The sequence below is a fragment of the Schistocerca cancellata genome, chromosome 1, assembly GCF_023864275.1.
Source record: "Schistocerca cancellata isolate TAMUIC-IGC-003103 chromosome 1, iqSchCanc2.1, whole genome shotgun sequence".
NCBI lineage: Eukaryota > Metazoa > Arthropoda > Insecta > Orthoptera > Acrididae > Schistocerca > Schistocerca cancellata.
In genome coordinates, this window is record NC_064626.1 from 400,738,327 (window position 1) to 400,761,311 (window position 22,985).

Here is a 22,985-nt window from a genome sequence, read left to right on the forward strand (position 1 = left end):
TGTCTGTACCCCATGCTAGTATCTGATGTCAGGTACCATGACTGATCCCCTTATTCAAGTGATCTTCTTTAATGGTTGAATTTGTTGAACCAATAAGAGAGTAATGCTACTGAAGGAGACATGCCCTTAAAACAAAAGTCAGTCTGTAGAGGCACAGACTTCCACTCACACCCAGTTTGAAAACAAAAAGATTATAGTCAACTCTATGGCAGATTGTGACTGAATTTCCCACACAGCATGGCATTACTTTTACATTCAAATATAAATAAAACTACAACTAAAAGTTCTTGAAAGTAATAATTTTCCCACTTTGTTTCACTGACTATTAGCTAACTTCATTCCCTAAGGCACTACCAAGTGACATAACAAACAAATTATTACTGAAATAGGTTGTCTGTTTAAAATAAGAAATAGCTCGATGATTTAAATCAAGAAATTTAATGTGACTGTGATCCCAAGCATAAAATGACAATTTTGCCAGCAAAACATTAGACATGATACTGATGTCCTGTTTGTTACATTTTGTATGTGTTACAGTGGATTAGGTCTTCTACAGGCTTAGAGGGAATCACAACTGCAAACAGTATATTTATCTCAAACACAACAACATTACATTAAACGTTCTTCATTGGCATTGAGATGTTGATGGCAGTATCATGTTTATTTCAATGATATGTACAAAGTTCTCCTGTTAAAATATTACATCAGCGAATTAGTAAAACACAAAATAGCATATTTTAAAAGATCCATTACATTTACAATGTTTCACACTGGCAAATTATTTCTTGCTTCCCTTATTGTCTTAACTGCTTGTGGTAAAATCAACTGTACAGCATTCCAAAAAAATGATGCATTGTTTAATTTCTGTGATTAAAGAATAATTTCAGAATACTTGACAGTTCTTTGAAATATTTGTAATCTGTTTGTCATAACACTAGCCAATAACATCAGCAAAGAAATGCATTTGATGTTTAAAAATATGCTGCTTACCCATACTATTCACACCATTAATTGCTTTTAATGATTGATTAGGAAATGTAAAGGTAAATATAGAAAACTTTTCTCTGCAATAAAAGGCAAGTCAAAAGAAAGAGCAGCACACTGCAGATAATTTATCTGAAAATATTTTTTGTGTTGACCTTATGTATTTGACAACTGTGTTTCAGTGTTCTTTCAAGTGTCAGTTTTAGTATACTTGTTCAGTAATATTTTAATCCACCTGAAAATATACTTTTTCTTGAAAGTTCATTAATGATGAAATTCCACTTTGACAAATAAATTAATACTTAATCTCACAAATTATTTCAATATTCTAGCAGAGAAACATTCAAAGACTAGATCCAAGTCGATCCAATTCCTCCAAAAAATAGTCAATATCAGCATGTGTGACAGCAGAGTTCTGCACAACGAAACGGAAGAAGTTTGGCCAGTTTCGAAGTGGTTGATAGTTGATCATCATACTTCCTTTCTTCATCATTAATTCTTTTAACTTTGCAGCAACCTAGATATGAAATATTATAAAAACAAAAGAACTGAATATTGTCGCACACATGAAAAATAAAGATATTACACTATATTTCTAATATATTATTATATTTATTATTTTCTATCAACACACTGGAAATAATAGTTCATAATGTCATTTTGGAATCTGTGTTATGTAGATATTCAAACAAATACAAACTATCTCTCTCTCTCTCTCTCTCTCTCTCTCTCTCTCTCTCTCTCTCTCTCTGTGTGTGTGTGTGTGTGTGTGTGTGTGTGTGTGTGTGTGTGTGTGTGTGCGCGCGCATTCATACATGCATGGGTGTTATGCCATAATGTAAATTCCTAAATTTATAAACAATGCATAAGTTTACAAATCTACCCCCTGGGTCTTTACACTATAGAAAAACTTTCAGATTTTAAAAATAAGCTATAAAATGCACATCATACAGTTTTATTTTCATTTCCCTTGATGTAAAAAAATAATATTGGTAATAAAACAAGTTTCAATGTAACATACTGAGACAATGAGAGTAATTGTGAATAGTGAAAGTAAAGAACTGTGAAATGCAACTATGCACCTGTTGGCTGCATCATTTACAGTAGTCAGTACTGCATTTCCACCCCTAAATCTTTTCAGCCAGTATCACAAAGCAGTATGTCGACATTGAGGACCATCAATGAAGAAATAAAGTAGGCGAATGTCACAAGAGAGACAGTTGTATTAATAACTGACTTTATTAGAATGCTGCAAACAATCAAGTTACTATCCAACCAGTCCAGATGATGATAACTACAGAAGACTATGAAGCATTAATGTAGGATTCAGAAAAATGAACCCCCCACCCTCGCACGCACGTGCGTGTGCCCACACACACACACACACACACACACACACACACACACACACACACACTACTGAAATACAAGTTAGCACTTGCTGTGTCTTTTGCAATGAAGTGCCACAGTCTGAAGCAGTCATGATAAGCAGTAGAGCATACATAATCATGGTGCTGAGTTATAGAAAATTTTCAGTCTTGTTTTTACTATTATGAATGCTTCCTGTCTCATGGAATTTCTATCATTGTGACATGATAATATGAGCAATGCTCAACTTCTAGCTCTCCTACATTTGATTGGCCAGCCTCAAACCTGCCTATGATCTTACCATGTTTAAGCCCATCCAGATGTATTATTTGAGCTATCATGTTTCCCTATGTCTTGAATACCGTTTGGCAGTTGTATAAAACAAATACTTAAATCCACTATACTTAAGACTGTGCCTCCATTGATTGTTGTAGACAAACTAAGTGGTCCTATACTGGCATACCATATAAGCCTCATATTTACATGTTAGTTTGCCAGAGTGTAGTCTGCATGGTGTAAAGATTTTTTATGAATGCATAAGATCCATTAGCTTATGCACAATGGTGCATTTTTGAACAATAATGTAAATGCTGTTTGCTGGAGTAAATCTAACTCCTCAGTATTTTGTTGTTCATTCTGAGGTGCAGTATTTGTTATCACTGTAAGAAAGTTACTTCAAAATTCCATCATTGCTGCCACAGCTGTTACCTCAGAACTCTTCATTCTCTTCTTCTTCTTCTTCTTCTTCTTCTTCATCTTCTTCTTATTTCTCCTTTGAGTGCTGTCTTCTTGCAGAAGGTTGCAGGCCACCATCGAGCATTCTCCTCTTTTCTAAACTTTCCTAACCAAGTTGGTAATGTCCAAGATGTTGAGCCACCCTTAAGGATTCAGTGATGTCTAAATTCTCTTCCATTCACCTCAAAATGTCCCTTCTTTTTTCATTGATAAGCTGCATGAAACTGTACTTTCCACATGAAAAATTGTTCAGAATACATTGTTAGTTAAGTACTTCTGCTGTCAGTCATGTGAACTGTACAGAAGACTCTTAATGTACAGTGATACATTCACATGTCAAATACGTTAAGCCTGTTCATGCGTCTGTTTTTGACTGTCTAGTCTTCATTCCATGCAGTACTACTCATAAGTACAACATAGTGTGTTGTATGTGTATTTTGCTTTTTTGGTACCTAACAGACTAGACTACTTTACAGCCCTAGTGGTAATGGAATTTGAGCTCTTGATTTCACTGTACAGTTTGTACACTTTACATGTGAGAATTTATTATTTAGTATAGAGTAGCTATTCATATTTCAATTTCTGACTCCACAGTAGAAAAAGAAGTTGAACATAATGTAGCAGCTGTCCAGTCATAATACTCTAGAAAGTTCCATTCGTCTCATTACAGTACTGAAAATTGGTGAACCTAGAGGAGTAATATCAATGAATTTAACAAATTTTATGTAGCCTTCTGAGTTTTCTAAATGTAAAACATGACAGTATGCATGTTATACATGACTTATACCATAAATATTTTTAGTGCAATGGAAATGGTATTAAATTTAAATAGTAAATAATGAATACCTTGTGCAAAGACTGGTGAAAATCATTTTGATTATCTAGGCCTCGCAGCCTCTTTGGGATGTACCAGAAGCAAACATTAATATATTCAGGTTCCAAAACCAGTTTAAATGCTTTGTGAGCCTTTATCTTTCTTGTAAGGTACTGTGAACAGTCCATCAAACTGTCTACATGTTGTTCAAATCCTTCAGAACCCTTTAAAAGAAAATAAAAATATGATGTTATTCCCAAGCATGTTACTACAAATATGACAAACAAATGACAGAATAGACTATATAATAGCAGTAATGTTTATTCATACTGAGTATTCATAAATATTATTGAATGCATTTCACCATCAATAGCACACTCTTACAAGAATGATGACGTGGAAGGAAATCGTGGTAGTAAAATTGGGAATTTCCCTGTTACTTCAGTTACATTTTATGTAACTACACACTGGGCACTCACGTTCAGACAAAAAATTATTAATTACTTTTCATTTTACAAGTGTATGTACTAGCTGCATAGCTATAAAATTTTTGTAGTTCTGTCCTCAAGCATAGAGCTTAAACCTCTTCAGTACAGAAAACAGTGTTTTTAATACACACATTCATTCATGTATCATGCTTGACTGATCCTGTAATGGTGGAAAACTATCGTGTCTGTGGAATGAGCAAATAATCACTTTAGTACATGGAGAGAGAAACTATGTCATCTATAGTAATGGAAGAAAATATTGTTTTTGCATTCTGTATATGAGCAAATGTAAGTAATGATCATTGTAATGACACAGATTAGTGTGGAATAGGACACATTAACTTTAATAAAGAAATGGAATTACATAAATTTTTCATATTTACTGTAAAACACAGTCATTTTCAAAAGTCATTGTGTTATCAGTCTGCAAAAATACTATATCAGTTTCAAATTAACTTAAAAAATACACACATCAAAAAAAGTTTTGCATCACTTCGGTTCTGAGAGTTCCGGAACCTGTACAGAAAATTGGAATAGAGATCAACATAAACTTCATTTCTGCCCTTTCTATTACTCATGAAAACCACACATTTTCTAAGTACAGCAACAGGTACTATGCTACTACTTACGTCACTCATACAGCCTATTGTATCTACCATAAATAATTATCATAATTTTATTTGTGATGTATCTCATAAGAATCCTACCTTTGCTTTCCACATAAGCCAGAAATGCATGACATCAGGACGACGACCACACTGAAGATATTTATCTCCAATATCATAACTGGTGTCATAAAACTTGTCTTTTTGGAAGAGATAGGCTGCTTCACGAGCATGGCATGATTTTAGTAAACCAGGGTGGCGGACAAGAAGAACTGAACATTGTTGTGGAGATGCCAAAAGCTTGTGAGGATTCCATACTACTGAATCTGCTCTGCAAATCAATAGATAATACACTTGCAAGAACACTTAAAAATTATTTGAGTTCTCACTCTCACTCTCACTCTCACTCTCACTCTCACTCTCTCTCTCTCTCTCACACACACACACACACACACACACACACACACACACACACTCTTTTAGTGGTCATCAGCTGGATGGCATTGAGTCTGTACTTAATTTTGTTTATTATTTCCAAAATATTCTATTTTTTAACTTTACTGGACATTTCTTTTGTGTTCATAACTCAACATATATTGCTTTCAAAGAATTGTTATTTACTGGTCTTGAAGGTATTTCTCAGTTCAGCTGAAGAGGTTTTATGCTAAAAATTGGTATATTCTATCACATAACTATATGTCAGTAAGTATCTGTGCAACTTACTGAACAGACTGTGTTATGTCTGAATATACATCTGGGAATTTTGCATTTTATTCACTATATTACTGTCTTCAATTGGGCAAGAAAGACATCCACATCACACTGACTACAAGGACACTGATGACTGTCGGACAGACCAGAGACTTCTTATCGATCCTCTCAGATTCCCAATCAATAGAAAATCTTTCGCATATTTTATAATATGAGGATACTTATAACACATTGAAAAGTCCAGAACAAAGTATCAAAATTGTATTTTAGACCAGCCATCGCACCACCTAGTCAACACAAAAAGTAAAGATGGAATGGGCCAAACTTCTAAGTATCTTTCTACAACAAAATAAAAAGTAGATTGCTTCTTACTGTAAAGTTGACACAGTGAGTTACAGACAGGCACAATTAAAAGACATTTACACATTAGCTTTCAGCCACAGCCTCCATCAGAAAAAGAAACACAAAACACATCCATTCACACAAGCAAACACACTTCATGCCCTCATGACTGCCAGCTTGGACCAGAATGCAAATGAATTGACTCTCAAAACCCGTCATCTGAAATGACACAATTCTCCTTCACTTACTTTCTGTACAGTCCATTCCGGGAAGTAATATCAAAGGTGTTTTTCATGAATTATGGCACTATTGTGTTATGTTTGCAATGTCAGAGCTGCTGCATTGTGTAAGTGATGTGTGGTTTCCACATAAGAAAATAAAAAAAAAAGCAGCAGCTCACACATAACAAACATCACACATAAATACTATGATAAATTAAAAATGCACTCGTTAATGGTAATTGATTCCCAGAAAGTGTCTTCCAGGGAAAAAATTGGAAAATTGTGACTGGCAACAGCAAATGTTATTTTATAACAAACAAAACCATTGTTCTTAGAGTCCACACAAGGATAAGGTTGAAATGGATAGACTAGTGCCTCTCAACAGGCTGTCCTAAAGAGCCTGGACTGGTTAGTTTCAAAAGTTTTTGTAATGGGAGGTGTCAACGTAAGTTTATAAAAAGATGGGACTGGTAACCTACTGAATGCACTGTACCACAATACTTGAAGATTCTTGTACCCCTACCCTGGATGTAAAGTCACATTTATCACAAAATGTAGCTGGTTACCAAGCCCCCACAGAATGTATCTCGGCCTACATAGATCAACACCTTCAAACCATTACATGCACTCTCCCATCCTTCATCGAAGACACCAACCACCTTCTCGAATGCCTGGAATCCTCACTCAATCTGTTACCCCCGGAAACCATCCTTGTAACCATTGATGCCACTTCCTTATACACAAATATTCTGCACATCTAGGGCCTCACTGCGATGGAGCACTTCCTTTCACGCCGATCACCTGCCACCCTACCTAAAACCTCTTTCCTCATTACCTTAGCCAGCTTCATCCTGACCCACAACTTCTTCACTTTCAAAGGCCATACATACCAACAATTAAAGGGAACAGCCATGGGTACCAGGATGCCCCACTCATACACCAACCTATTCATGGGTCACTTAGAGGAAGCCTTCTTGGTTACCCAGGCCTGCCAACCCAAAGTTTGGTACATATTTATTGATGACATTTTCATGATCTGGACTCACAGTGAAGAAGAACTCCAGAATTTCCTCTCCAACCTCAACTCCTTTGGTTCCATCAGATTCACCTGGTCCTACTCCAAATCCCATGCCACTTTCCTTGACGTTGACCTCCACCTGTCCAACGGCCAGCTTCACACGTCCATCCACATCAAACCCACCAACAAGCAACAGTACCTCCATTATGACAGCTGCCACCCATTCCATATCAAACGGTCCCTTCCCTACAGCCTAGGTCTTCGTGGCAAATGAATCTGCTCCAGTCCGGAATCCCTGAACCATTACACCAACAACCCGAAAACAGCTTTCGCATCCTGCAACTACCCTCCCGACCTAGTACAGAAGCAAGTAACCAGAGCCACTTCCTCATCTCCTCAAACCCAGAACCTCCCACAGAAGAACCCAAAAGTGCCCCACTTGTGACAGGATACTTTCCGGGACTGGATCAGACTCTGAATGTGGCTCTCCAGCATGGATACGACTTCCTCAAATCCTGCCCCGAAATTAGATCCATCCTTCATGAAATCCTCCCCACTCCACCAAGAGTGTCTTTCCACCATCCACCTAACCTTTGTAACCTCTTAGTTCATCCCTATGAAATCCCCAAACCACCTTCCCTACCCTCTGGCTCCTACCCTTGTAACCACCCCCAGTGTAAAACCTGTCCCATGCACCCTCCCACCACCACCTACTCCAGTCCTGTAACCCGGAAGGTGTACACGATCAAAAGCAGAGCCATGTGTCAAAGCACCCACGTGATCTACCAACTGACCTGCCTACACTGTGACGCATTCTATGTGGGAATGACCAGCAATAAACTGTCCATTCGCATGAATGGACACAGGCAGACAGTGTTTGTTGGTAATGAGGATCACCCTGTGGCTAAACATGCTTTGGTGCACGGCCAGCACATCTTGGCACAGTGTTACACCGTCCGGGTTATCTGGATACTTCCCACTAACACCAACCTATCCAAACTCCGGAGATGGGAACTTGCTCTTCAATATATCCTCTCTTCCCGTTATCCACCAGGCCTCAATCTCCGCTAATTTCAAGTTGCTGCCACTCATACCTCACCTGTCATTCAACAACATTTTTGCCTCTGCACTTCCGCCTCAACTGACATCTCTGCCCAAACTCTTTGCCTCTGTATATGTCTGCTTGTGTCTGTATATGTGTGGATGGATATGTGTGTGTGTGCGAGTGTATACCTGTCCTTTTTTCCCCCTAAGGTAAGTCTTTCCGCTCCCGGGATTGGAATGACTCCTTACCCTCTCCCTTAAAACCCAAATCCTTTCATCTTTCCCTCTCCTTCCCTCTTTCCTGACGAAGCAACCGTTGGTTGCAAAAGCTAGAATTTTGTGTGTATGTTTGTGTGTCTATCGACGTGCCAGCGCTTTCGTTTGGTAAGTCACATCATCTTTGTTTTTTATATATACACTCCTGGAAATTGAAATAAGAACACCGTGAATTCATTGTCCCAGGAAGGGGAAACTTTATTGACACATTCCTGAGGTCAGATACATCACATGATCACACTGACAGAACCACAGGCACATAGACACAGGCAACAGAGCATGCACAATGTCGGCACTAGTACAGTGTATATCCACCTTTCGCAGCAATGCAGGCTGCTATTCTCCCATGGAGACGATCGTAGAGATGCTGGATGTAGTCCTGTGGAACGGCTTGCCATGCCATTTCCACCTGGCGCCTCAGTTGGACCAGCGTTCGTGCTGGACGTGCAGACTGCGTGAGACGACGCTTCATCCAGTCCCAAACATGCTCAATGGGGGACAGATCCGGAGATCTTGCTGGCCAGGGTAGTTGACTTACACCTTCTAGAGCACGTTGTGTGGCACGGGATACATGCGGACGTGCATTGTCCTGTTGGAACAGCAAGTTCCCTTGCCGGTCTAGGAATGGTAGAACGATGGGTTCGATGACGGTTTGGATGTACCGGGCACTATTCAGTGTCCCCTCGACGATCACCAGTGGTGTACGGCCAGTGTAGGAGATCGCTCCCCACACCATGACGCCGGGTGTTGGCCCTGTGTGCCTCGGTCGTATGCAGTCCTGATTGTAGCGCTCACCTGCACGGCGCCAAACACGCATACGACCATCATTGGCACCAAGGCAGAAGCGACTCTCATCGCTGAAGACGACACGTCTCCATTCGTCCCTCCATTCACGCCTGTCGCGACACCACTGGAGGCGGGCTGCACGATGTTGGGGCGTGAGCGGAAGACGGCCTAACGGTGTGCGGGACCGTAGCCCAGCTTCATGGAGACGGTTGCGAATGGTCCTCGCCGATACCCCAGGAGCAACAGTGTCCCTAATTTGCTGGGAAGTGGCGGTGCAGTCCCCTACGGCACTGCGTAGGATCCTATGGTCTTGGCGTGCATCCGTGCGTCGCTGCGGTCCGGTCCCAGGTCGACGGGCACGTGCACCTTCCGCCGACCACTGGCGACAACATCGATGTACTGTGGAGACTTCACGCCCCACGTGTTGAGCAATTCGGCGGTACGTCCACCCGGCCTCCCGCATGCCCACTATACGCCCTCGCTCAAAGTCCGTCAACTGCACATACGGTTCACGTCCACGCTGTCGTGGCATGCTACCAGTGTTAAAGACTGCGATGGAGCTCCGTATGCCACGGCAAACTGGCTGACACTGACGGCGGCGGTGCACAAATGCTGCGCAGCTAGCGCCATTCGACGGCCAACACCGCGGTTCCTGGTGTGTCCGCTGTGCCGTGCATGTGATCATTGCTTGTACAGCCCTCTCGCAGTGTCCGGAGCAAGTATGGTGGGTCTGACACACCGGTGTCAATGTGTTCTTTTTTCCATTTCCAGGAGTGTGTGTGTGTATATATATATATATATATATATATATATATACACACACACACTCCTGGAAATGGAAATATATATATATATCTCTGTGTGTGTGTGTGTGTGTGTTTTGATAGCAAGTAGTCTATTTATACTTATAATATGCTTATTGTTTCTGTGTAACTTTGCATGTCTAATATCAGTTTCTATAATGTTAAATGAGAATTGTCACTACTACTACTAGTACTATTACTACTACTATTACTATTACTACTACTACTACTACCACCACCACCACCAACACCAACACCACCATCAACACTACTAATGAAACATTCACTGATTTCCCAATTATATAACAAATAAATCTGATGCAAAGTTACTGACAGTTTGGAATTGACAATATAAAAAAGCTTCCATGGAAATCTTCTGGATTTCTGACCTTCTCATGTTATAAAATGAACCAAAATAATGTTCACTATTACAAGTGGTTTTTCTATAGCATGTTGTGTACCAGTGGACAATCACATGATGCAAGCTACTTGAAATATAGGTCAAAATGTTAATTCATTTCACATCATGATGCAGTTACAAACCAAGAAGAATTTGCAGAAGCTGACTCTGGCCACAGAATCCTGTATTCATTAAAAGCTTTTAATTTGTTTTCAGAAATTAAGAATGTCAGAGTTTTTAACACATGGATCATGTAGCTTTCATGAGAGTTAATTGTGCCATATCTTTAAACAATAGTGCAAAAAATTGATGTACCTGTTTATTCCATTCAGTTTTGAACAATATTTGCGAGAAAAAAGTATTCCTCCACCCCAAGCAGCATCTACATGCATCCATAGAGAATGTTTTGCACACAAATCAGCAATAGGGTTTAGTGGATCAATTGCACCCAACACTGTTGTGCCTGTATGTCCAATAAAAGAACAGCATTCAGGTTTTTGTTTTTTCAGTAATGAGCAATCAACAAATTACATATGAATAAAATAACTGAATATCCTACAAATATGCAGAAATGTGTTACACTTATAGAAAAATTTTATCAGGCATTCCATTAACCTCATCAAAGAAGGAACTTTCATGAACAGAAGGAGTCAAGGATAATAAACACAAGGACATATCATGCTATGATTGTGTGCAACAACACAGAAAAGTGTTTACTTGCAAAAGATGGATCATTATTGCATACAATGCTAACTTACTTATTTACAAACACAGTTCGGTGTGATGTGTAGGAACACACAATTACAGAATAACAGCTGTATGTTCTATTTCTGCAACAGGTACCACTTTTAGCAAAGATGTCTTCCATTATCGTACAAAAATCGCTACTACACTATAGCTGCAGAGAGAGCAATGTAGCTGCACAGGAGGAGGTGGTGGGTAAGGGAGGGGGCGATGATGTAGCTGCACGCATCACACCCCCTCCCCCAGCCCCCCAACCCCACACACAGAATAGCTCATTAAAGGATTCACCCAAAAGCTAGCAAAGTTTTCATTATCTTTGAGTGCCTGTTGATGACTCAAAATTCCTGCTGTTCGGTGAGTTGCCTCCTTTACTCCCAAATTATGTGCATTTCCTTTACAACTGGCTATCAAAATGTCTGTGTATGACTTTCACATGTATTCTCTTCACCTAGAAAATATTATAAATATATCACATTTATATATATGACAACATTATGAAAATGATAGTGTGAGTAGTCGTGTATGTGAGCTATGCTTGCAGGAATATGTGTGTGTGTGTGTGTGTGTGTGTGTGTGCACATAGTCTACTTTAGAAGAAGATCTTTTGGCCAAAGTCTCAAATGCTTAGCAATTCTTTGTTGTGCCTGTCTGCGACTCTTTTCATAACATTGCCATTATGTTTGTGGCAAAAATGGTTATGACTTCCATATTCTGCATGATATTTCCAATTGGCAATGAATGTGTCACTTCAATCCTCCAATTGACAGTAGGAATGACACAAGAAGTAATTAGCACTGTTTCAGTACTAAATTCAGAAGAAACAGAAATAACATAATGGGATGCTACAGCTTATGTTGTCTCATCAGTGGCACTGATTTCATCTCAAATAGTATTTTTCCTATTTAATTAATCTATGGCCTGTATTTGTGTCACCTTTAGCATCATTTCTGTCCTTTCTAGGTAACATCTTCTGAACTGTGGCATTAATTTTTCTCTAGTAGTCTTTTCTAGGCATACTGTGTCTGTTAAGTAATGTAAATTATTTGGTCAAACCGATTCCATTTTTTACAATTTTAATGTGCTGTCTGTATATTGTATGAGTAACATGCATGTAATGGTAAATTTAATTATTTACTCTAACTCCTTTTTGTGGATGAGATACATCTACACACACACACACACACACACACACACACACACACACACACACACACACACACAAACATACATACATACAATCTTCTTTCATGATTCTATAAAGAAGGTAATCATTATTTTATGAAGTGTTATATACTGGAATTATCCCACGTTGTCTTGCAGCAGCTGGTGCAGGCAACCAATGCAGTCACACAGACTCTACGGTCTTAGTCATCACTGTAAATTTGTGGATGCTAATTAGACATGAGTTCTTCAACTAGAGACATACTTATTAGGTCCTTTTAAAGCAAGGAGATCTGCATTTTGGTGATGAAAACATCACATACCTCTTGGGAGGATGTTTTGACAGCTGATTAGGTCTTATAAGTTGAGCAAGTCACTGGATTTCTCTTGCAAAAATAGAAACACTCTGATATGACAAAAAGCCAACACTGTGGCTCCGTACATAGTAAATAGAGCTCACATTGAACTATGACAGTAAACACCAGTCCCTCAATACTGCTTGGATGCACCATAGCATTGTTCTATTTTGTTGATAACAACTACTGCATGTGCCTCCCCATCAGTACAGCATAGAATTCCATGCCAGCTGTGGCCACATTGTTCTGCTTGTTTCTGAAAGGATATGATGAATGAGTGTCTCTACCAAAACAAGAAATGCACATATTGCTGCAAAACAGATCTCTTACTTAGTGTATGCTGCAGTGGTAGTACACAAAACCTTACATTTCTCACTGACAATGCACTATAAGTACTCACCATTATTACATCAAACCCAGGAATAGGCAAACCAAATAAATTAATGAGCACTTGCAGGTTGTTTCGTACTCTGTTCCAGGTGGACAGAGGTCCGTAATTCTCTCTAATAAGTTAGACAACATATATTTGTCTTGTTTTTACAATGCTTAGAATAATGGTTTGGTACTTATAATGGGCAGCATATGTCTATTTTAAGGGACAAATAAAAACAGAAATCCCATGTAAGACAGTTGATAGTATGCTATCATTCTTAGCAATTTCTTGGATGACTTTAGAAAATATTTTTATGCTTTATGCATTTAAGGCTTTTCACTTCACTATCCAGGAACAGATTAATTTGATATCTAGAGTAATTTCTTTTCAGGCTCTAAATCACTCATGACTTTACAGATCTGTTTCTTCTTATTTGAGTCAGGCATTATCTCTCTAAGCTCTAATAACATTACAACCTTAACTGACACCTACGTTTCCTTGGGATTGCCCCACACTCTATACAGTCAAAGACTTGCTGACACACATTTCCTCTGATGAGCCAAAGAAACTGGTACACTTGCCTAATATTGGTAGGGCTCCCGAGACCAAGTAGAAGTGCCACAACACAACATGGCATGGACTCAGCTAACATCTGAAGTAGTGCTGGAGGGAAATGACACCATGAATCCTGCATGGCTGTCCATAAATCCATAACAGGACAAAGGGTGGAGATCTCTTCTGAATGAACATTGTGAGGCAGCCCAGATATGCTCAATAATGTTCATGTCTGGGGAGTTTGGTGGCCAGTGGAAGCATTCAAACCCAGAAAAGTGTTCCTCGAGCCACTCTGTAGCAATTCTGGACATGTGTGGTGTCACATTGTCCTTATGGAATTGGCCAAGTCCATCGGAATGCACAATTGACAAGAATGGATACAGGTGATCAGACAGGACACTTGTCAGACTCATATCTAGATGAATCAGGGGTCCCTGGCACTACAACTGCACATGCCCCACACCATTACAGAGCCTCCACCAGCTTGAACAGTACCCTGCTGACATACAAAGTCCATTCATTCTTGAGGTTGTCTCCATACCTGTACATGTCCATCCACTCGATACACTCTGAAACAAGACTCATCTGACCAGACAAAATGTTTCCAGTCGTCAACAGTCCAACGTCAGGGTTGACGAGTACAGGTTAGGCGTAAAGCTTCATGTTATGGAGTCATCACTTGAGTGGGCCTTTGGCTCTGAAAGCCCATATCAATGATGTTTTGTTGAATGGTTCACATGCTAACACTTGTTGATGGCTCAGCATTGAAATCTGCAGTAGTTTGCGGAAGAGTTGCACTTCTGCCATGTTGAATGATTCTCTTCAGTTATTGTTGATCCCGTTCTTGCAGGATCTTTTTCTGGCCACAGTGATCTCAGAGATTTGATGTTTTACCGGATTCCTGATATTCAAGTACTTCATTGCTACGTCGGAGATGTTGTGTCTCATTCCTCGTGTGCTGACTATAACACCACATTCAAGCTCACTGAAAATTTGATAACCTGCCATTGTAGCAGCAGTAACCAATCTAAAAACTGCATCAGACACATTTTGTCTTATATTTGCATTGCTGACTGCAGCATTGTATTATGCCCGTTTACATATCTCTGTATTTGAATACACATGCATATACCAGTTTCTTTGGCACTTCCGTGTATATCACCTGTTTGTTCTGTAAGTAACTGAACATATCTCTCCTAGCTCATAGACAATTGTACTGTGAAAATTAAGAAAGCAATTGAACATTATAACTATGTGGAAATTTCATAACCACTATTAATGCCTAAGTAGTTATCAATACAATTCACACACTTCAAGCTAACGTCATCACAGTGGCTGATGGGAGTGAACATCAATGAATTTCCCATTCACGGCTACTCCCAGCAGCCTCCATGTCAAGTTTCAGATTGGACTGCACAAACAGTACCTAACACATCATGCAGCTGAATGAATTAGTTGCAAAGTTAAGGGAATGGTAAGAGTTGTCTAAAATCGATTTATCTGCAGTCTGCCTACAGCTATCACTTGATGGACAATTAACATACATCATGATGATTAATAAGCCATCAGGACCCCCTGGATAAAAAGATTTATAATTTGGAGTGGCCAATATGCCCACAATATTTCCATGTTTCTTAGAAAAACTCATTCAGAACATACCAGCATAAGCAATTTTTTTAAGGAATGATGTCACCATCACTGATGACACATGTCATGAACATATACTGAATATCCATGTTCTCTTTTAGAAGTTACAAATAGTGAAGTTAGAATGTAAGCTACTACCCAACTGTAAAATCTTTCAGCTGTCTGTTTAATACCTTGGGCTCATTTTTAGTGAAGGGACACTTGTTACACACACCAATAGTAAACTATCTCCAAATAGTTGCTCAGTCTCAAAGAACTCCAAACATTTTTAGTGAAAATTAATTATTACATGTGATCCAGTGAATGACACACCTGGTTAGCTGTGTACATGAAAGTGCCACTTACAGGATGGGGAAGTTCACCTGCCCCAGATCAAACCCACCCAGCAAATTAACAATGAGGACTGGTCTGCCAGCCAGCCTTAATGTCCCTTTTAGGCAGTTTCCCACACCCCATGATGTGATCATCAGGCTGGTACCCAAGTTCTGCCCCAGTTCCACAATTTGCAAACAGATAGAAAACTTTTGATAACTTTCACATTAATAGCACGGCATGAAACAATTGAGGTGCACGTATTCTGTCCTGGGGGTAGGTGGATGTGGAGGGGGGGAGAGAGGGGTGATAATGGAATGGCAACAAGAAAGGCATCTGGCCACAACTTAAATTAGCCATGCCAAGTCCATTCATAACCATGCTGACCCTCCACTAACGCAGGACAAAGACACAAGAAAAGGAAAGAAGATGTGATTCAGTGATTTCTCCCACAAGGAGCAGAAATCTCACAACCCTCTAATAACACATACAAAAATGGCTTCATTAAAGAGAATATGAACACATGATTAGGTTTTTCAAGTATCTACATCTACATCTACATCCATATTCCACAAGCCACTTGACAGTGTGTGGCGGAGGGTACCTTGAGTACCTCTATTGGTTCTCTCTTCTATCCCAGTCTCGTATTGTTCGCGGAAAGAAGGATTGTCGGTATGCCTCTGTGTGGGCTCTAATCTTTCTGATTTTATCCTCATGGTCTCTTCACGAGATATACATAGGAGGGAGCAATATACTGCTTGACTCCTCTGTGAAAGTATATTCTCGAAACTTTAACAAAAGCCCATACCGAGCTACTGAGCATCTCTCCTGCAGAGTCTTCCACTGGAGTTTATCTATCATTTCTGTAATGCTTTCTCGATTACTAAATGATCCTGTAACGAAGCGTGCTGCTCTCCGTTGGATCTTCTCTATCTCTTCTATCAACCCTATCTGGTACGGATCCCACACTGCTGAGCAGTATTCAAGCAGTGGGTGAACAAGCTTCCTTCCTTTGTTTTCGGACTGCATTTCCTTAGGATTCTTCAAATGAATCTCAGTCTGGCATCTGCTTTACCAACAATCAACTTTATGTGATCATTCCATTTTAAATCACTCCTAATGCGTACTCCCAGATAATTTATAGAATTAACTGGTTCCAGCTGCTGACCTGCTATGTTGTAGCTAAATGATAAGGGATCTTTCTTTCTATGTATTCACAGCACATTACACTTGTCTACATTGAGATTCAATTGCCATTGCCTGCACCATGCGTCAATTCGCTGCAGATCCTCCTGCATTTCAGTGCAATTTTCCATTGATATAACTTCTCGATATACCACAGCATCATCCGCAAAAAGCCTCAGTGAACTTCCGATGTCATCCACAAGGTCATTTATGTATATTGTAAATAGCAATGGTCTTACGACACTCCCCTGCGGCACACCTGAAATCACTCTTACTTCGGAAGACTTCTCTCCATTGAGAATGACATGCTGCATTTTGTTATCTAGGAACTCTTCAATCCAATTACACAATTGGTCTGATAGTCCATATGCTCTTACTTTGTCATTAAATGACTGAGGGGAACTGTATCTAATGCCTTTTGGAAGTCAAGAAACACGGCATCTACCTGGGAACCAATGTCTATGGCCCTCTGAGCCTTGTGGATGAATAGCACGAGCTGAGTTTCACACGATCGTCTTTTTCGAAACCTATGCTGATTCCTACAGAGTAGATTTCTAGTCTCCAGAAAGTCATTATACTCTAACGTAATACATGTTCCAAAATTCTACAACTGATAGACGTTAGAGATATAGGTCTATAGTTCTGCACATCTGTTCGACGTCCCTTCTTGAAAACGGGGATGACGTGTGCCCTTTTCCAATCCTTTGGAACGCTACACTCTTATAGAGACCTACGGTACACTGCTGCAAGAAGGGGTGCAAGTTTCTTCTCGTACTCTGTGTAAAATTGACCTGGTATCCCATCAGGTCCAGTGGCCTTTCCTCTTTTGAATGATTTTAATTGTTTCTCTATCCCTCTGTTGTCTATTTTGATATCTACCATTTTGTCATCTGTGCGACAATCTAGAGAAGGAACTACAGTGCAGTCTTCCTCTGTGAAACAGCTTTGGAAAAAGACATTTAGTATTTCGGCCTTTAGTCTGTCATCCACTGTTTCAGTACCATTTTGGTCACAGTGTCTAGACATTTTGTTTTGATCCACCTACCGCTTTGACATTAGACCAAACTTTCTTGGGATTTTCTCCCAGGTCAGTACATAGAACTTTACTTTCGAATTCATTGAATGTCTCTCACATAGCCCTCCTCACACTACATTTTGCTTTGCATAATTTTTGTTTGTCTGCAAGGCTTTGGCGATGTTTATGTTTGCTGTGAGGTTACCTTTGCTTCCGCAGCAGTTTTCTAACTCAGTTGTTGTACCACTGTCGCTCTTTTCCATCTCTTACGATCTTGCTTGGCACATACTCATCTAATGCATATTGTACGATGGTTTTGAACTTTGTCCACTGATCCTCAACACTATCTGTACTTGAGACAAAACTTTTGTGTTGAGCCATCAGGTACTCTGAAATCTGCTTTCTGTCACTTTTGCTAAACAGAAAAATCTTCCTACCTTTTTTAATATTTCTATTTACAGCTGAAATCATCGATGCAGTAACTGCTTTATGATAGCTGATTCCCTGTTCTGCATCAACTGTTTCAAATAGTTCGGGTCTGTTTGTCACCAGAAGGTCTAATATGTTATGGCCACAAGTCAATTCTCTGTTTAACTGCTCAAGGTAGTTTTCAGATAAAGCACTTTAAAAAATTTCACTGGATTCTTTGTCCCTGCCACCCGTTATGAACGTTTGAGTCTCCCAGTCTATATCCGGCAAATCAAAATCTCCACCCAGAACTACAAGGCTATTACAAATGATTGAAGCGATTTCATAAATTCACTGTAGCTCCATTAATTGACATGGTCAAGACACACTACAGATACGTAGAAAAACTCAAAGTTTTGTTCGGCTGAAGCCGCACTTCAGGTTTCTGCCGCCAGAGCACTCGAGAGCGCAGTGAGACAAAATGGCGACAGGATCCGAGAAAGCATATGTCGTGCTTGAAATGCACTCACATCAGTCAGTCATAACAGTGCAACGACACTTCAGGACGAAGTTCAACAAAGATCCACCAACTGCTAACTCCATTCGGCAATGGCATGCACAGTTTAAAGCTTCTGGATGCCTCTGTGAGGGGAAATCAACGGGTCGGCCTGCAGTGAGTGAAGAAATGGTTGAACGCATGCGGGCAAGTTTCACACGTAGCCAGTGGAAGTTGATGAATAAGGCAAGCAGGGAGCTAAACATACCACAGCCGACGGTTTGGAAAATCTTACGGAAAAGGCTAAAGCAGTAGCCTTACCGTTTACAATTGCTACAAGCCCTGACACCCGATGACAAAGTCAAACGCTTTGAATTTTCGGCGCAGTTGCAACAGTTCATGGAAGAGGATGCGTTCAGTGTGAAACTTGTTTTCAGTGATGAAGAAAAATTTTTTATTAATGGTGAAGTGAACAGACACAATGTGCAAATCTGGGCAGTAGAGAATCCTCACGCATTCGTGCAGCAAATTCGCAATTCACCAAAAGTAAACATGTTTAAAGTTTATGGCCCCTTTTTCTTCTGCAAAAAAAACGTTACAGGACACATGTATCTGGACATGCTGGAAAATTGGCTCATGCCACAACTGGAGACCGACAACGCCGACTTCATCTTTCAACAGGATGGTGCTCCACTGCACTTCCATCATGATGTTCGGCATTTCTTAAACAGGAGATTGGAAAACCGATGGATCGGTCATGATGGAGATCATGATCAGCAATTCATGTCATGGCCTCCGCGCTCTCCCAACTTAACCCCATGTGATTTCTTTCTGTGGGGTTATGTGAAAGATTCAGTGTTTAAACCTCCTCTACCATGAAACGTGCCAGAACTGCGAGCTCACATCAACGATGCTTTCGAACTCATTGATAGGGACATGCTGCTCCGAGTGTGGGAGGAACTTGATTATCAGCTTGATGTCTGCCGAATCACTAAAGGGGCACATATCAAACATTTGTGAATGCCTAAAAAAACTTTGAGTTTTTGTATGTGTGTGCAAAGCATTGTGAAAATATCTCAAATAATAAAGTTATTGTAGAGCTGTGAAATCGCTTCAATCATTTGTAATAACCCTGTATAACATGGTGGGGAAATCTACTTGAAATATTTTCCAAATTATCCTTCAGGTGCTCAGCCACAACAGCTGCTGAGCCACAGGGCCTATAGAGACATCCAATTACCATGTCTGAGCCTGCTTTAACCCTGACCTTCACCCAAATTATTTCACATTTCGGATCTCCATCAATTTCCTTCGATACTATTGCTCTTCTTATAGCTATAAACACGCCTCCCCCTTCACTGCCCAGCCTGTCTCTGTGGTATACATTCCAATCTGAGTTTAGAATTTCATTACTGTTTACATCTGGTTTCAGCCAACATTTTGTCCCTAGTACTATGTGGGCATTGTGACCGTTTATTAATTGGAGCAGTTCTGGGACCTTTCTATAGATGATCCTGCAGTTTACTACTAGCACATTAATATTGTTATTCCCTGTTGCATTTTGCCTGCTCCTACCTTTCCGCGTCTCAGGAGGCGTCTTGTCGGGCCTTGGGAGGGAATTCTGTAACCTAAAAAACCCACATGTGCAGTCCACACGTACTCCGTACTCCGCTACCCTTGTAGCCGCTTCCTGCATGTAGTGCACGCCTGACCTATTCAGGGGGACCCTAAATTTCTCCACCCGATACGGATGTCGAGAAATTTGCACCCCAGATCTCCGCAGAATCGTCTGAGCCTCTGGTTTAAGCCTTCCACTCGGCTCCAAACCAGAGGACCGTGATCGGTCCTGGGAACGATACTACAAATAGTTAGCTCAGATTCCACCCCGCAAGCGAGGCTGTCCGCCTTCACCAACTCCGCCAACTGCCTGTATGAACTGAGGATGACCTCTGAACCCAGATAGCAGGAGTCATTGGTGCCAACATGAGCAACAATTTGCAGTCGGGTGCACCCAGTGCTCTCTATCGCCGCCGGCAGGGCCTCCTCCACATCTCGGATGGATGAGACCCCCCCCGGCAAGCAGACAGAGTGAACACTGGCCTTCTTCCCCGACCTTTCCGCTGTTTCCCTAAGGGGCTCCATCACCCGCCTAGTGTTGGAGTTCCCAATCACTAATAAACCCCTCCCCCTGTGTGCCTGCTTGGACCTTGCTGAAGGAGCGGCCACATGTCCACTCACAGGCAGAGCAGGTGATGTCACATGGCCAGCATCCACATTGACCCTCCACTTTGTGCGCTGTGAACGCCGCTGAACCCGCCACTCCCTTGGGGAGAGGGTGGCCCAATTGCACCCGGCACCCGCGAAGGTGTCTCGACAGCAGGGACAGTGGGTGAAGCATGTAACACCTGGGGTGTACCATGCGACGCACCAGACTCCCCACTGCTGCTACACTCCAAGGCAGCCACCTGAAGACGGCTGACCATGGCCACCAACACGTTCAGCTGCTCATGAACAGTGGCCAGCTCCTCCTGCATCCGTACACAGCAGTCACACATCCTGTCCATCCTAAGCAAAAAACTGTATGCATCTCTGATTTGCGAATCACAAATTAGGCAAAACTTTACTCCTGGCATCTGATATTTCTCACCTTGGGATGATTGCAGTTCTGTTGTACAGAGATTCTGGTGAAATTGTGCATCTAATTGCGTAATAAACTAAAATTCTGGCTCCTGTGCACTCAAATTAGCCACAAATAGAGAAGGAGTTATTGGACATTATACAACAATGTGTAACTTTTGAATTTTCTTTCATGAAATTTCAACTACAAGCCGATATTATTTTTTCTCATCCTCCAGAAATCATTTTCTTGAAAAGATGTGTCCTGCTCCCCTACCACCCCCTACCTCCCCCCCCCCCCCCCCCCCCCACCACCACCACACCCCTTAGCACCACGATTCTGATGTTGACACATACATACTATTACACACTGAGACAATATGAGAAACAGGAGTGTAAAAATTTTCTGTCCCCACAGTCCAACATTGCTTCAGCACAGGGAAGTGTGAACACAGCCCAGCCAAAAGCCATAAATATTTCAACCTGTGAAAGAGAGGGTACATGTTCAGTAGAAAAGTGTAAGACAAACATGATCCAAACTGCCATTTTTGCTCTCGTAACATTAAGATGCACTAAATAGAATGCAAAAATGCCTACCAAGAACCTGAAGGAGCAATTACAGTACAGAAACAAAGCTGTTAAGCAAATGTAGCAGAACTAGATGAACTGACCACTCATAATAAACTGTACTGATTTAATTACTATGAATGACATCAAATCCTCTGCTCAGTCCAGTAAATATGCTGACCAGGTAACCTAGGAATAGTAGTCAATCAGTACGATAGATAGCCTGCATGTCATTCACACTTGATTCTCTGATTATTGTATTGTAACATCTTGTGTAAGATTGTTCCATTACTGCCACACTGTGCCCATCATACTCACGCTGTTTGGCACAAAGACAGCAGTTCCATAACCTTGTATAACTGATGACAGAATCCTGGACTGAAGCTGTCACTGATGGGTAGTCCGTGGTTCCATTAACATTGTTCCAGTTCATGGTACAAGCTGATCTGACACTTTGGCATTGTATGGACCAAAGGGTCTACCAAGCTGTTGGGCTATGATCAGCGTACATCAGACATCACAGAATGGCAACACAGACAGTCATGAGAGAAGGACAGAGCACTTTCTGGGCAGTGTAATAATTAATCATGTTTTATTTGCATCAGATGATGCCTCACTGGTCCTCAGATCTCTTATCCTGAAAAAACAGGGGACACCAATCCCAGAAGTGGTTTCTACTTGACACACCAATGGAGGGTTGTCAGCAACAAACATCTACAACAGCCACATAGGTTGAGTCAGAAAGAAGCATTGTTACCTGGTCACAGAAAACTGCATTTTTGCCATGTCTGGAATAGGATTAAAAGACTGGAAAGTAACTTTTAGAAGGCCAAGTGGATTAGTGGATTTGTCTTAGTTTACTGCATGTACAGAAATAACAAGAAAAATGTAGATGGAACATTATTACAATCAGTGTATCAACTTCTAGTGTTATCTCGATACTAGTGCTCATTTG

General features: G+C 40.7%; 1 protein-coding gene across 1 annotated transcript in view; it reads right to left on the reverse strand.

Annotated features, from left to right (window-relative positions):
- Window positions 1-306: 306 nt before the first annotated feature.
- The window catches only part of LOC126161551 (cysteine sulfinic acid decarboxylase-like), a 128,575-nt gene continuing 105,896 nt past the window's right edge, over window positions 307-22,985 (reverse strand). The window contains exons 4-7 of the mRNA XM_049917489.1: window positions 10,911-11,058; window positions 5,097-5,325; window positions 3,934-4,125; window positions 307-1,501 (exon numbers count right to left, since the gene is read on the reverse strand). Coding sequence (XP_049773446.1) covers window positions 1,328-1,501; window positions 3,934-4,125; window positions 5,097-5,325; window positions 10,911-11,058 — 743 coding nt within the window. The 3' untranslated portion in view covers window positions 307-1,327. The remainder of the gene's footprint in view (window positions 1,502-3,933; window positions 4,126-5,096; window positions 5,326-10,910; window positions 11,059-22,985) is intronic.